Genomic DNA, 16,123 nt, shown 5'->3' with positions numbered 1-16,123 from the left:
CCTGATGGACGGAGATGGAGTGTGGGGGGGGAGGAAGGGGCACAACAGGAGCAAGTGGTGTGTTTGGAGGCCCACGCTCCATGGCTGCAGCAATCCTCTCCAGACTTGAGGAGATGCGCCGGAGAGGCCGCAGCAACATCACCATTGCCTCTAAATACAGACAGTGACAATGACGGTGATTTATTGATCCCTTATATGTACTGAAATAACTAAAGAGTACTGCAATCTGTGTAGCACAGTTTTTCAGAAGCGAGACCCAATGGACCCATTGGCTTCATACCCTCATAATGAGGCTTCATCTTTCAGACAGCAGGAGAAAGACAAAGGTTAAAATACATCATCTCATATTTTAACCTGCATAGACAGGCAACAACAAAGAACAAAGCCAGTGAGAGAAACAAAGAGAGAGAAATAGAAGGAGAGAATCTCCAGCAACATGATAAAAACAATAGCGTGTTAAATTAGTCTCCTACGTGGCTTCAACTTTAATCTTTAAACACACAGGGGGGAGGAGAGAGCGAGAGAGAGATCGCCATTCTAGTGTACAATCATGTTCAGATTTATCCTTTACACTCACTGTGATTCTTCCATCACCAGCTCATTACTGCTATTTTCTCAGCTCACACGGATGTCCTGAACCACAATCACACTTTGGGATTCAGTGAGAAATAAAAGCTAAAATCATTTCAGTGATTTTTTTTTTAAGAAAACAATGAAGGAATAAAATATCACATGCCATATTTTTTTCTATAAAAGACTAAGGCAAAGCAAAGACTGATAAAGGAACTCCTGATTTTTCACTGGGCAGCCAGAACATAGAGTCTATGCTGTGTTCTGGCTGTGCCACTGTTTTGTTCCGTCCTCTGTGACGCGCCATACCACACCGGGAACGTCTCAGAAACAGAGCATCTTGCCGCCCGACTCACAGATTTTATTGTCTCTACTACAGAACAAACACGTCTTTATTAAGCTAGTATCTACCTTCGACTCCAAGCATTACTGCAATTAAACTCCATACTAGAGATGTTCTGATACCGATACCAGTATCGGTATCGCCTCCGATACTGCCTAAAATGCTGCTATCGGTATTGGGAAGTACTGGAGTTTATGCACTGATCCGAAACCACGTAACAAAGCCTTAAAGAAAATCTACGTTAAAGTAGTTTATTTATGTTCTTTTTCCGTTATAACTGACTGTCAAACTGGAGAATAAAAGAAAGTTGTATGGCATTCATTGTTTGTGTTTGTTCATGTTTCACAAAGAATTTAACCTGAGCCAGACCGACAACAAAGATAGAAATCATATCACATCCATACAGGGATAGTAGTATACAGTTGTTTAAACATAATAAAATACATGACAAACTGGTATTGGATCGGTACTCGGTATCGGCCGATACGCAAGTTCAGGTATCGGAATCAGTATCGGGAAGAAAAAAATGGTATCGGACCATCTCTACTCCATACCTTCTCATTTCTGGCATTGTCCTTATAAAAAGGATCGGTGGTGTCTATTATGTTTTTCAACCTCCAAGCGATTGTTCGCGGGGGTTGCGGCACCCCGGGAACGCAGACCAGATGCGCCTGGTGAAAAATATTGGTTAAATAAACTTAATATATAGTGTGTTTACACATATCTACATTTTCAGCCAAATCAATCCACTGGGATACCACCTGTACATTTACTTTACTTGCATCATTTTATTTATGTATTCATATTTTTTTTATACTTTTTGGCAATTCCTGCTTTAGTCATATCTAAGCTCTCTCTGTCCTGTAAATGAGTTGGGAAACTAAATAGCATTGATGCCCTAGGTTATTGTTTTTAATGCCGTGATAAAGTCAAAGTGTCAGGAGGATTGAAAAATAAACCAAACTGTTTTCATCTGCACTAATTCTTACAGGCTCTGCTTCCTCATGGCATGCAGGCATCACCATTTTGTAATTGTTAACTATCATGATGTAACTGGAATAACAAGAGCAATCTGTTGGTGTTAATAGAAAAAGTGATGGCTTGCTAGTAATATCTGCCCCCTCAGGCTCTGTTTTGGGGAATGGCATTCATTTTTAACTTACCTGTAGCCATGCTGAGTGTCCACACACACGCCACCATTGAAGCAGGGGTTTCTGGGGTATGCGGTGCAGGGCTGATGGGACTGCTCTCTCCCTGGGCAGGAGCACACAGCAGTGGATTCCACTGTCACAGATACAAGACTCATAGTCCCACAATCCACGACTGTGGGTGTGTCCCGCACATTCAAAACGTTGGTGCAGCCACCGGCCCCGGCACACTCTGAGCTGGGACACTCGTCTACCCGAACTTGGGACACGCTGACCTGAAGGAATGACTGGAGCTGGATGGAGAAAAAACAGGAAAAGAGACCAGATATTGACAGTATACTGGTGAAACACAAGGTAAAACTTTAGTGGTACTTTTATAGTTCCAACCCCTCCAGGCACTATAAAAGTTTTCTGGGTTTGACATCAGCACCAGTCCACCCGCAAAATGCAAGTTCGGAAGTGGCGCATAACACAGCCACTCTTACTAGCCCCCAGCGGGTGGCATATAGGGCTGTAACAGTTAGTGTATTCGTGCCAAATGGTATGGGGGTCACGGTCCGGTACACGCAGCACGCAGAATACACGGTATGTAGATTGATGCACATAATATGGAACCAAAGTTCACAAGCGCCTGGAAATATTTAGCAGTACGCCATTAGCAACATATTCTAAGGTTAGAACAACAAGCAGATTGGCGTGACATTGTGCCACACTATGGTGAGCGCAAATTAAATGGCACGCCCCCTTTGTTTGCCGCCACTGTGGGTAGTTGGTTGATCAAATGCACCCACAATGATCGGTGGTGAGTGCTAATTTCCAACCCTGGTGGAAAAATTACACTCCTACCTTGTCTTCATTATGAATGTATTTAACATTGAATACACACACATTAAAGCATAATATCAGAAGGGCCTATCTTCATGAAAAAAAGATAAAATCATGAACATAGCGGTTGTGGAGGTTGCTTGCCATCACCTTGCCGCTGGCTTGTCAATAGCAAGGTATTGCAATATTTCGGTTATGGCGACAGCCCTGCATCAGACTATAAGAAGTACAGCAGAGTGTATTTCCTTTTGCACTGGACTATTATAACTATCAGTAGGTGGTGCTAAGGAAGTGACAACTATACCCCACCAGCTTCACACCCACAAACACTACCAACGGTGTTGGTTCAACGGACACAGACGAGCCAGAAGCACCATAGTCTGGTAATGAATCTGGGTCTCTACAGTGGAGGGCAAGTGCATTCAAATATGTTATTTGACTTTATTTTTTATCATTTAAAATGTAATTTGAAACAAAAAGTTAACTTTAGCTTTTACAGAGAAGCAGCTGCAGACTGCACCAGATGGGAGGGAGGCTCTTGATATGTTCAAATGCATCCCAATAATCTTTTAACATACTTTGATCAAAAATCAAGTAATATTTAACATCTGGCAGACCGGACCCAACATGTGGAACATATGAGTGATCTTAAGCTTTTTTGACGCGCTGGCTAGAAATCACCAAACTTGTTGTAGAAAATGACATAAACATTTAGAGACTAAACATATCCCAATTCAAAAACGTAATATCGTTTTTTTTGTGAAATACTATACAGTGATAATGGTGTACGGAAACAAATTAATAGTTTATCCATGTAATTACCACTTTAGAACCTGAGTACATTTGCAAAAGAAACACAGCAAAACCCAGTCTAGGAACCGACATGTGAGGAACTGACTCAATGATCCATAATATAAGCTATTAAATGTAAATGTATGCGTATGTAATAATGTCTGGCTAATCTAGTTTACACAGACCAATAAACAAATGTGCATACACACCGACACACACATATAAACAACAGAATGCTGATGTGCAAAGTGCCAATTCAATGTGAATGTATTACAGCACAGTGTTTTGCATTTGGTTCCACATTGGTTGTGCTGTCCTTGGCTGGTTAGAGTGACTCTGGTCAAAGAGATTTTACGGAGTTTACATACACATGCATGCACTCATAGTGTGGCATAGACCCACACGGACACACTCTCACACAAATACATGTACATATCCACTAAATGTGACTCTTGTTGAACCGAAACAGGGTCACTTCATGCTCAATGTTCTGGACTGATTGGACATCATTCAGTGTGACTGGATTGCACTCACTAACCATGCAGTTCACATATATTCCACCAAATGGCCTGTGTTGCAGTAGCTGTGACTTTGATACAGGTTGTGTTTCATGGATCATTGTTAGTGCTGACTGACGTCTCATATCATGGAAAGATAAGTAGTGGTGTTTTTTTTCCCATTCAAGATCACATGATTTCATTTAACCTACCTGCGTCATTACTGCATCCACTTAATAGTGAATTCGGACACAAATCCTTCTATTGATTGATTTCCCTTGGCTGTAATGTTTCTGGGAGTATGTACAGCCAGTGCAGATTCAATTAAACATGGAGGGGGTTGTGTGGGAGCTTTAGAATGCTGAGAGAGTAACATAAAAAAGAAAATATTGCTAGCCTTTAAAGAGTTTGTGTAACAATGTTGTGTGGATATGTTTTAACCTGCACATATGATCATAAAAGTATACTTAAAAGACAGGGAGGGCATCTGGTGTGTAAAGTGTACCATTTAGCCATAATAAAGAGATACACTGCAAACAGCACGCAAATGGAAAGTTTAGAGGTGAATTATGCTCCAGGAGAAGTTTCTTGGCAAGTTTTTTCTACTTTCTTTTTATCATGAATACATACAGTATCAGCATTGGAATCTAATGTAACTGATCCATTTGAACTGACTGTGACTGACTGAAGCAAAATCTTTAACACCTTTGCCTACCTTTATTTCATACTCCCTTTTTTATACAACGTGCAATCACACGTCTCCTTCCCAGCACAGGATAATGGATCCTTCAAATCATTGACATTTAAAAGCCAATGAGACACACTCATGCAGTGCAGAACTGTCTGCAGAGGGAGGAGGAGGTACGGAGGGGAAGAGGAGAAGGGGGATGATTAGGGAGGCAGGAGACATAGGGAGTACAGACAGGAGGGAGAGGTGTCAGCATTGTGCTGGGTGTCAGGTGGTTAAAAACAGTAGGTGGACAGCTAAGATATTCACCTAAAAATAACTTTTGATTTTGGTTTGCCACTCAATCAAATATACAGAAACATGACTACATTAGTCTGGGGGTGACTCCGAATGGTCGACTATTCCACGATTCGATTTGAGGAGTGTGACAACTGTTGAATCGTAGCAATGGAGGAAAGTGTGGTTAGGAACAACAGATATATATGGGGGATGCTAAATGTCTCATTTTACGTTGAATGGCTGGGTTTCACACAATAAATCATGATATGCAGTCTTTTGGGTATAAATATTAGCTTATTAATAATACTGTTATTAAAAACTGTGAAAATAACTTGTGCTTTAAGTCAGTCTTCTTAGTGTGTGTGAATAAATCACCATGGTAGACTTAGTTGAAATATCCAAATCTGTGGGACCATCGGAGCCTCAGAAAGGATAAAAAACACAATAATGAAGCTACTGTTTCAAAATCAAACTATATATATATATATATATATATTAATCAGAGCACTCACATAGAGAGCCAAATACTTCAAATATACTTTAATTTATGACCATTCTTTTTAAATCAGCAGGGGGAAGCATGTAGAAAGAGCTGGCGGCCACAAACGGTGTATCTCTATCTCGTTGAACCTTTCTAATACCCCAACCCTAACCCTGCCTATCACTTCCTTTCTATATGTGGGTTGAAGGAATAAAATTTGGTGCCAAAAGTTCTATTTTCAATCACGAAGCGCAAACGGACAAAGAGAAACCGATCTAACTGATCTGTTCTGTCTGTCTTTCCGCTCCACACTCCAAAAAACATCACTGTCCATTCTAAAACATTAGCTAAGCGATAGTCACATGTATCTCAGCTAATCATTTTGTTGTTTCTTTTGCTATTTTTCAATAGATAGATGAAGATTAAACGCAGGGGGATCAATGAGAAAAAGCCAACAAAAATAAAAGGCAAGACTTGACCAAGCACATTCAACAATGTCAATTCTTAATCAGGGACACCCCTATATTGGTCTCATCCTGTTCAATAGCACCCCAAATAGGGCTTTATTCATGCTTCATGATTCATTTCTTTGTTAGTTTGGAATGCTAATAAGACATTTTAATTATTGACAGGAGAGCACATTTGTGTTTCTTTCATTCTTTTACTTCTTTTCAGGTGGGGATGTGCTCTGCATTGTGTCTTTCTTCTGTAGATTATATTTCAAAATATCAATCACTCATTCAATCAGAATTTATTGTATAGCACGTTTCTGGCATATGAAATGTAACACAAAGTGCTTCACAGAATCCACACAAAGTGATAAGTTGCTTTGCAATTAATGAAACATTCAATAATGACAGCATTCACTAAAAATAAAAACAGGACCTGAGGAAACGCTATCATAAATCTCATCAATTTATAGTGAGGAAACACCAGAGGCCGGATTAGAAATACATAAAAACTCCAACTTGGTAAATACCAAAATACACCATTTAGGAAAACATAAATAAATAGACAGATAAATACATCGAAAAGGACCTCAACATTTTGAAGCAAACAGGAAGCCAGCACAGAGACTTTAAAATTGGTGCAATGTCCTAGTCAACACACGTGCAGCTGTGTTTTGCAGTAATTTAAATTGAGCTTTATTCTTGTTAGGGAAAGTAGAGCATTACAATATTCAATCCTGCAGTTAATAAAAGCGTGCATTAATGTCTTTGTAATGGCTTGAGGGAAAAATGGACGCACTCTGGCAATGTTCTCAAGATGATTAAATGCATTATCAGTCATGTTTCTAATGTGAGGTTTAAAACTAAGGTCTAAATCAAAGATAACTCCTATGTTTTCAGGCCCGTACTAAGACTATGTGGTGCCCAAAAATATCAGACATAATCAAGGGGATTTCTCAAATGTAATTTACTAACTTGTCCAACTACATACATGTAGGCATATGAGCAGTGAGCACTATCTCAATTCAAAATGTCGAATTCAAAAAGCACAGCACTCAATTCAAAATGTCAAAATCAATACACATCAGTACATCAGCCCAGCAGAAAAGCCAAAAAAACTAACAAAAAACAAAGCATTTTCATTATGCAAAGAGAAACCAACACTTGCTTTCCCCCTGCCAAAAACATCAGCCATAATCAAGGGGATTTCTCAAATGTAATTTACTAACTTATCCAGATACATACGTGTAGACATATGAGCAGTGAGCACTATATTCAAACTTTTTCAATTCAAAATGTCTATCAATTAAAAAAGCCAAAATCAATACTATATATTGCAGCATTGTGGATAGGTCAAATATGTATTTTTCCGACTTTATTTCACAGGCCCTGAAAGCAACTCCTCTGATTGTTCAAAAACTTTCAAAAGCATCATGGGAAAGCTAAAACTGCTTTAGCATCACAGCTAACGACAATAAAAGGACCTAAAATGAATAAGATATGGAAAAAAGTCTATCAATATTAGATCTAAGAATATGGATTTATTGAACAAAGTCCTCTGAAAGAAATATGAGTTCTAGGAAAAGAAGCGCAGACTGTGGACCGGTCTTTAACACTTCTCTGCTTACTGAATAAACTCACGAAGCGCACCGCACCGGCGTGCTGGCTGTGCAATGTGCTTGAAAAACACAGAGAAGGGTTGGGCGCAACCAAGTCTCACCCAGAGGTGGGGGGGTTTGTGTGAAAAATGTTTTTCTTTGCTTGCCAATGACATTGAATCAAGAAAGCCAACCACTTATAATTTTTTATAACAGTTAATATTTTACATTCATCATTATGGGGGGGTTAAACTGGCCACTTTTGATTATTGTTAACCCCCCCCCAAATGATACATTTGCACGTACCTGTGGACCAACTCAACTCTGACAGATTGGGGAGGGGGAGTGATAGTGGTCATGTAATATTGATTTATTTATAATGTATAATTATTATTATTATTGTTAAATTAGTGTTCATAAACGAGTAATGTATGGTCTTTCAACAATTTCAAGTGAATAATATAACAATTTATGAAAATATTGTTAAAGCTTGTGTCATGTGGTGCCCCCCCACTGGTTGTGAATGGTTGGTGCCCCTGGGCACTGGCCCAAGTGCCCTTATGGATAATCTGTGCCTGTATGTTTTTAACTTGTCAACAAGGGTTTAATGCCAGTGCTTGCAGTTTTGCATTGAGTTTATGTCTCTGAGCTTCAGTAGCAATACCCAAGACTTTCGTTTTGTCCATGGTGAGCTGTAAAGAATTCTCTACCATCCATAACTTGATATCTAAAATGTAGTTAAAAAGGGCATCTATTGGCCCTGAGACATGGCAATGTGACTATATATATTTATGCTGTGCCTCCTGATGTTTTCAAGTGGCAGTTTGTAAAAGTTAAAATGTGTGGGATCTAAAATTTAACCCTGGGGAACACCACAATTCATTTTAAATATTTTAGATGAACATTCATCCATACATACAAAACATTCTCTAGTGTTAGGATATGATTTAAACCATAAAAAAGAACAAGAGAGGCCAATCAGACTGGGAAGTATGTAGTTAGAACTAAGGCATCTAAATTGTTATGCTTCAGAAGAGGTTTAACTATGGCTGTATTTAGAGCATTGGGGAAAACACCCACCTGACAAGAAAAGTTAACAATGTTAAGAAACTCTCTCACAAAAAATCCATAAACATTTGGATGTGGGAATTGGATCTAAAAAGCAGGTTGCTGGTTTTAATTGGAAAATAACTCTACCAAGCATCTTAGCATCAACCAGGACAAATGTATTCAGTGTTTCCTCACATAAAACAAAGGTTATGAAGTATTAAGATTTATATACTCTATCTATTCAATCTATTAGTGTCTATTTTATCTCTGAAGTGGCCCATTTTTAACATTTGGAGTTGGGAAAACATACTGCTAGACTAATTAAATCGTCAATGGTTGAAAAGAGGATTTTGGGGTTATTCCAGTTGTCGGTTATCAGTTTTGAGAAGTCTGCTTGTCTTGCATGTTTAATTGCCTTGTTGTAAATAGTCAGTTGTTCACGGAACATTTGATAATTGACCATTGATTTATTATTTCTTCATCTTCTTTCTGCTGTTTGACATTTTCTCTTTAATTATTTAATTTTCCTTCATTTCTCCAGGGAGATTAGAAGTCATATTTTTCTGTTTTAGTGGAGCCAGTGTGTCAAGAGTTGACCTTAATTGATACATTTACAGATAAAAAAAATAAAGTGCTCTCACTTCAGTTGTAAGATAGAGCTTCCTGACGGTTTGTTCTGGAATATATAGTATAAAACCATTTACAGTAAAATAAAAAAATCATGATTATTAGAGATGCCTAATAAAAGACATCCACAACTGAAAAGATATTGACAGACAGGCCATGGGTTAAACAGTATAAGGTCTAACATGTGGCCTCTTTTATTAGTAGGCTGAGTAACATGTTAAATAAAATTCACACAGTTCAACAGATTTAAGATTCCCAAAGCAAAAGAGGATATCCTGGAACTCAACACCAGCCTCCCTGACTCAGCTGCCATCCAAACCCTGAAGAGTGGCAAGGCATGTGGCATAGATGCTATTCATGCTGAGATGCTCAAGGCTGACATCCAAACATCAACAAGAGTGCTGACGGACCTATTCTAAAACATCTGGAACAGTGCCACCATCCCTGAAGACTGGTCCAAAGGTCTTACTGTCAAAGTCCCCAAGAAAGGCAATATTAAGAACTGTGACAACTGGCGTGGAATCACCCTTCTGTCTATTCCAAGCAAGGTGTTCTGCAGAGTCCTTCTCAACCAATCAACTTTGTGGACTTCAGGAAGGCCTTAAACAGTGTACACCGAAAAACACCCTCTGGAAGATACTGCACTCATATGGAATACAATCAAAGATCATCTGAAATTGTATAAAAAACACATTTTGAGTTCATAATGGGAAATGACCTCTCTGAGTGGTTTTCCATGCAGTAAGGAGTGAGACAGGGGTGCATCATCTCCCTATCCCCTTCCTGGTTGCCTTAGACTGGATCACAACCAACACCACAGCAGACAGACCCAGAGTCATCCAGTGGACTCTGTTCTCCCAGCTGGAAGATCTTGACTTCACTGACAATCTTGATCTCCTATCAACCAATCAGTACAACACGCAGGCTAAAACTGATAGGTTGAACAACTTTGCCAGACAAGTTGGGCTCAGTATCAACACCTCCAAAACACAAGTGATGTGTGTCAAATCCATCCCCTCAGCACCCATCCTTGTTAATGACGAACCACTTGAGTTTGTGGAAAATTCTGGGCAGTCTTATCAGTAAGGACAGCGGGGCATCTAAAGACATTAAAGCAAGGCTGAGAAAGGGTCAGGGTGCCTTCTCCCAACTCCGTCCCATATGGAGATTTAAAACAATACAGCCTTAAAACGAAGATGCTCATATATAACTGCAATGTAAAGTCTGTTCTGCTGTATGGTTCAGAGAGCTGGCGAGTTGTCAAAACAGACATGAGGAGAATGGAAGTGTTCCATAATGGATGCCTCCAACAAATATGCCAGATATTTTGGTCTAATAAGATCTCCAACAATGAACTGTACAAGAAAACAGGAAGCCGGAGCATCACCAAGGAGATTACGCACAGATGCCTGAGATGGCTGGGACATGCATTGAGGATGGAGCAGGACCACATCACAAAAGTCGCCTTAAGATGGACACCACCTGGCAAAAGAAAAACCTGGGAGGCCCAAAACCAAGAACTGTGACACAAAAGCTGGAACAGATGAACCTGTCATGGGGAGAGGCCCAACATGCTGCCAGGGACCGAATGCAATGGAGAGTGCTCATTGAAGCCTTATGTCCCATAGGGGATGAAGAGAAGTAAGTAAATAAGTAAGTAAAGCAAAAGAGTCTGATTGATTGTCCATGTGGAAGTTAAAATAACCTCATAATAAAGTCATAATTGGTGTGGATTGTTGAGAGTACTTCTGAAAAATCAGAAATAAAGGTTGAGCATCATTTGGGTGGCCTTTAAACTAGCATGCACAGAGAAAGATTTGTATTCATCAAATGTAATATGTGTAAATGTATGTCTCTCTGCTCGATAGTACATATACATTTGTTTCTTAACCCCCAAAGCCTACATGGCTGAAAATTAATCAGCATGCCCAATCTTTTGTATATAATCTCCCAAATGTTGAGGACATGTACAGAGAGCATAGATAGGAGAGGATGGATATTTCAAAGGTGGAAGAGTGTGTATAGAAAGCAACAAAGGACCAGCGGGGCATTGTGTTCCTTGAAGTATTATTCTACAGCACTGAGAAGCTTTCACAATCCTCTCCATTGCCCTCAGGGCCACATTAATATTATGACAAGATGAACTTTGGGATCTGAGCGCCATACCAATGATTTTTTTTTAAAAGTCGAAAACCTGTGTAGTATCATTAAAAGTCAAAACACAGACGGATAACTCCCACTAGTGAGGTAGAGCAGGGAGAAAAATAGACAATGGGAAATGCAAATACTTTATATTTTTAATCTCCTACTTCTGAGGCATTACTGTAGAATTGAGAACATTAATAATAAGTGCTGCTTCATCTTCAGTACACCATCCCCCCCTTATTCCACTCTTCCTCTTTCTGTCCCATCCACCAGCCCCCCCTTCTCTATATCTTCATTTCTCGTTCATCCTCTCCATCGCCACGCTTCACATTTCACTTCTCCCTCTCTGCTTCTCTCTGTGGTCATGCTTTTCTTATCCTGAAAACGTAATCATATACTTGCATGCTTTTCTCCACGTCTCTAAACTTTTGCCTCCTTTCTTCCTCGACAAAAGCCACATGAAACAAAGGGATGGTACCCAGGAATGGAGGTAAGAGAGAGGCAAAGGATTGAGTGCAGTGATTGAGTTGAACTGACCACCATGGCCATGACTGGACTCTGGATTTGCACTGTTCTCCCCCTAACACCCTAACACGCACACTAACACACACACACACACACACACACACACACACACACACACACACACACACACACACACACACACACACACACACACACACACACACACACACACACACACACACACAGGCCCTTTTTCCTCTGAGGACATTGGGTCAGCTCTCTCTTTCTCTCCCTGCTGGTGAAATGCATACAACTCAACTTTCTTTGGTTCACGCTCTCCCTCTCTTACTCTCTCTCTTTCTCTCTCTCTCTCACGCGCTCACACACACACACACACACACACACACACTCTCACACTCAGATCTCCTTCTCCCATTCAGACTTTTGAAACGTGAAATGAGGTCTGACTGAAGCCAGCGGCCAGGGAGCGTCAGTGTGATGAAGTGAAACGTTTGATTTTTACTAACTCTCTTCTATATAATGTTGGTATCCTTTTTCATGTTTTCAATTTTGCTTAGCCTGCCCTCTCTAGCGGGTGAAATGTAATTTATTAAGACAATTTATAACTAAAGGAGGATGTAGGAGGATCTATGTTACACACCTTGCTTGCATCTGAAAGAGCACAGTAAGTGTTGGAAGGTTGTTTTTTTTTGCTTCCTGAGACTGCAACAGCCAAAGTATTACAGCCATGATCCACACTGTGCATTTCTGTTAGAGTCAAATTGGGTGGGATTTAAAAGGATGTTCCACACTCATGGACTATGAATAAAGGAGAAATAACCTTTTTACCTGGGTTGGCCCAGATAAAAATGTCCAAGATAATGGCCTAAATCAGACCTCATTTCACAGAAATGGTCTGTCCGCTTATTTTAGGTGGAGGATGATCTGTGGAGACCCATATCATCACTAATAAGAAGTAAAACATGTCCACTAGAGGTGGCTCGTCCAGACAAGCTGTTTCTTTGACTAAGTTGAGTTGATGAGATTGTCTTTTGACTGTTTTTTTATGTTTCGTGGTGCAGGTTGGTACAATTTGTTTTTGTTGGCGCTTGTGGAGCCTGGGCTGTCTACAGAGACCGCGTTTTTGTCCAGTGTGGTCAGGGGACAGACAGCCAGCAGATAGTGAGGAGATGTTTGCTGTATGTGACAAAAAAAAGTTGTAGCCTACAAAACGTGTGACATCGCTTAGAGCAGTGGTTCCCAACCTTTTTTCCTTGGCGCCCCCCCTACTCATGTCTAGAAAAGCTGAGGCCCCGCCCCTCCCCCCCCGAAACCGAAGTTGAGGTAACTCTCGAGATAGAGCCTTACTTTCTTTTTTGATACAGAGGAGTTATCAGCACTGTTACGTTTCTCCGCCATGTTTCATTCATAAAATAGTGATGCCCTGGCGACAGGAAAAACGAGGATACAACAAAATATATAGTTTTCATACAGACTTTTGTACACATTATATATTCTAGTGTATTATCATAATTTGTTTAACATGTGCAAATATTATTTTTTTTTACCTCAACCTCAAACCAGATAAAGACTTGCGCCCCCCCTGTGATCTTTGCCGCCCCCCCTGGGGGTGCCCGGACCCCAGGTTGGGAACCACTGGCTTAGAGCACCTTTAATAAACCACTTGTGACTTTCTTAAAGCCAGGATGGCAACATCTGCCTGATCTAATCTGAAATATGACCTTTGGCTATTTCTGCATCACTCTTATGTATTCAAACTAACCAGACTATTTAAATGCAGTCCTTTTTTTGTTCTTCATTTTCCAATACCACATTAATATATAGCTGTTTGGCGTGATTCAAGTAAACACTGTAGGCCAATCCCCGGATTTTGAATGTTACTGGAACATAGTGATCATGTATCCCTGACTGCAAGAGTTAATACGGAAAATTCAGCGCGTAACCACAGCAGGCTGTGCCTTGTACTTCAGCGAGAGAGAGTTCTATAATTTGTCTGGTCAATTGCATACCCCACTGCCCTATTAGCAAGTGTTTTTTCTCTTTGTTAACACCAAAAAATGAAGGTAGTAAGACATGCTGAACAGTTAATCATGAGACCGCACAATCTAACACGCTGTGTGTGGAAGCATTTTAAATTTGACACCATATATGGAAAAGGCTTGGATGAAGGGGTTCAATGTCTTTTATGTTCACAGCTCTTGGTCTTTTTAGAATCAGGGAACATTACAACCTAAATAGACTAGAGACACAAATAAATATTGTGTATTTTTCTAGCTTGAATGGGACCATAAAAGATACAGTGACAAAAGGTAGAGGGAAGTCATTCAGTACGAGTACAGTGACACATTCTTTGTTTGACTGGTTTTGAAATATAACAATGACTACGAGGTTAAAGTGGCGACTATCAGCTTTAGTTGGAGAGTTTTTTACATTCACATCAGATGGACTCTGTAGGAACTGTACAACAGGGGAGACAATCAACGAAGGGGAAGAAATGTTCAGTAAGTAAACTCCAATCAGGATGGCAGATCTCATTAGCCTTGGTAAACCCTGATGAACTTCCGGCAAATTTGAGATTTGCTCTGCAAGTCGGTCTGGCCAAGAGCCCGTTCAAGCCCATTTCTGCTTTTTGCCGCTGTCGCGGCTACGTCACCCGGATTGTTGGTCTGATTGGTCGAAGGACTATCCAATTGCGCCCAGAGTCAAGTCAAGTCAAGTTACTTTATTTGTCCCCCAGTGGGGGCAATTTGTTATGCAGCAGGTAGTATAATAAAATCACACACAATCATACACACAATACAGAGATTGCCTACCTTTCAGGCAAATTTAAAAACATAAATAATAAATCAAGTTATCTATGGTTCTTTATAGAATTAAAAAGTAGAATGGCTGCAGGTACAAAGGAGTGTTTATATCTATTTGTTCTGAGTTTTGGAAGTATAAAGCGTGATCCGGATGGCAACACCTGAAATTCAGCCCGTAAGGGATGAGAACTATCTGACAGGATAGATTCAGCCTGTAAGGGATGAGAACTATCTGACAGGATAGATTCAACCCTTTTTAGCATCTGCTTCTGATAGAGTTCCTCCAGGCCTTTTTGCCTAGAACCTGTGATACTGCTGCTCACCTTAATTAATCTGGAGAGGGTGTTTTTTTGTTTTACAGTAATGGACCCATACCAGCAGATTAAGGAGAAGGTGACAACTGACTCGACAAAGGACCTATAGAAAAGGGTCAACAAGGTCTTGTCCACATTAAACGTGGCCAGCTTTCTAAGGCAATACAGGCGCTGCTGGCCTTTCTTGCAAAGCAAACTAGTATTTGGCTCGAAGCACAACTTGTCATCAATAATGGATCCTAAATACTTGTACTCTTTAACAACCTCTATTTCCTGACCATTTATACTAGTTTTTACATTGTTAGTGACATTATGCCTAAAGTCAATACACATGTCTTTTGTCTTTGAGGCGTTCAGCTCAAGAAAGGCATCCTGGCACCATGTTACAAAGTGGTCCATGACCGGACCGTTTCCTCATTGTTCAGTAAGCTGACAATAACCGTATCATCAGCAAACTTCACAAAGTGTCGGTTTTCAGTCACAGAGCAACAGTCATTGGTGTACAGAATATAGAGGAGGGGGGAAAGAACACACCCCTGCGGTGAGCCAGTTGATGAGAGGGCCAGGTCAGAGAAGTGACCATTTACCCTCACTCGCTGAGACCTATTTGTGAGGAAGTCCAATGTCCAGCCCACAAGGTTGGCCTCCAGTTGGAACTGATGCAAGAGCTTCTCAACCAACAGGTGGGGCTGAATAGTGTTAAAGGCTGAAGAAAAATCCACAAACAGTAGTCTAGCATGGTTTTTATTTCCCTCAAGATGTTCAAGATGAGGTTGAGTACTGTTACAGTTGCATCCTGGAACCCTCTGTTGAGTCTATATGCAAACTGTAGTGGGTCAAGGAGACTGTTCGTCCTAAATGTCAGTTCTCTTTTGATCAGCTTTTCAAAGGACTTCATCACAAGTGACGTAAGGGCTATGGGTCTGTAGTCATTTAAAATCTTTGGGCGGCTGATTTTTGCAACAGGGACTATAATTGACTGTTTCCATAAGTCAGGAACCTTCTGTTGAAACATTGATTGATTCAA

The 16,123-nt window shown here is 40.3% G+C and overlaps 1 protein-coding gene across 1 annotated transcript in view; it reads right to left on the bottom strand.

Moving 5' to 3' along the window:
- The window catches only part of LOC120556182 (neural-cadherin-like), a 279,033-nt gene that overhangs the window by 34,216 nt on the left and 228,694 nt on the right, over positions 1–16,123 (bottom strand). The window contains exon 26 of the mRNA XM_039795609.1: positions 2,077–2,354. Within this exon, the coding sequence (XP_039651543.1) occupies positions 2,077–2,354 (278 nt within the window). The remainder of the gene's footprint in view (positions 1–2,076; positions 2,355–16,123) is intronic.

Source organism: Perca fluviatilis, chromosome 3 (genome assembly GCF_010015445.1).
Source record: "Perca fluviatilis chromosome 3, GENO_Pfluv_1.0, whole genome shotgun sequence".
Taxonomy (NCBI): Eukaryota; Metazoa; Chordata; class Actinopteri; order Perciformes; family Percidae; genus Perca; species Perca fluviatilis.
Note: the sequence above shows the minus strand (reverse complement) of the source record. Positions and strands in the feature narration are given on the sequence as shown.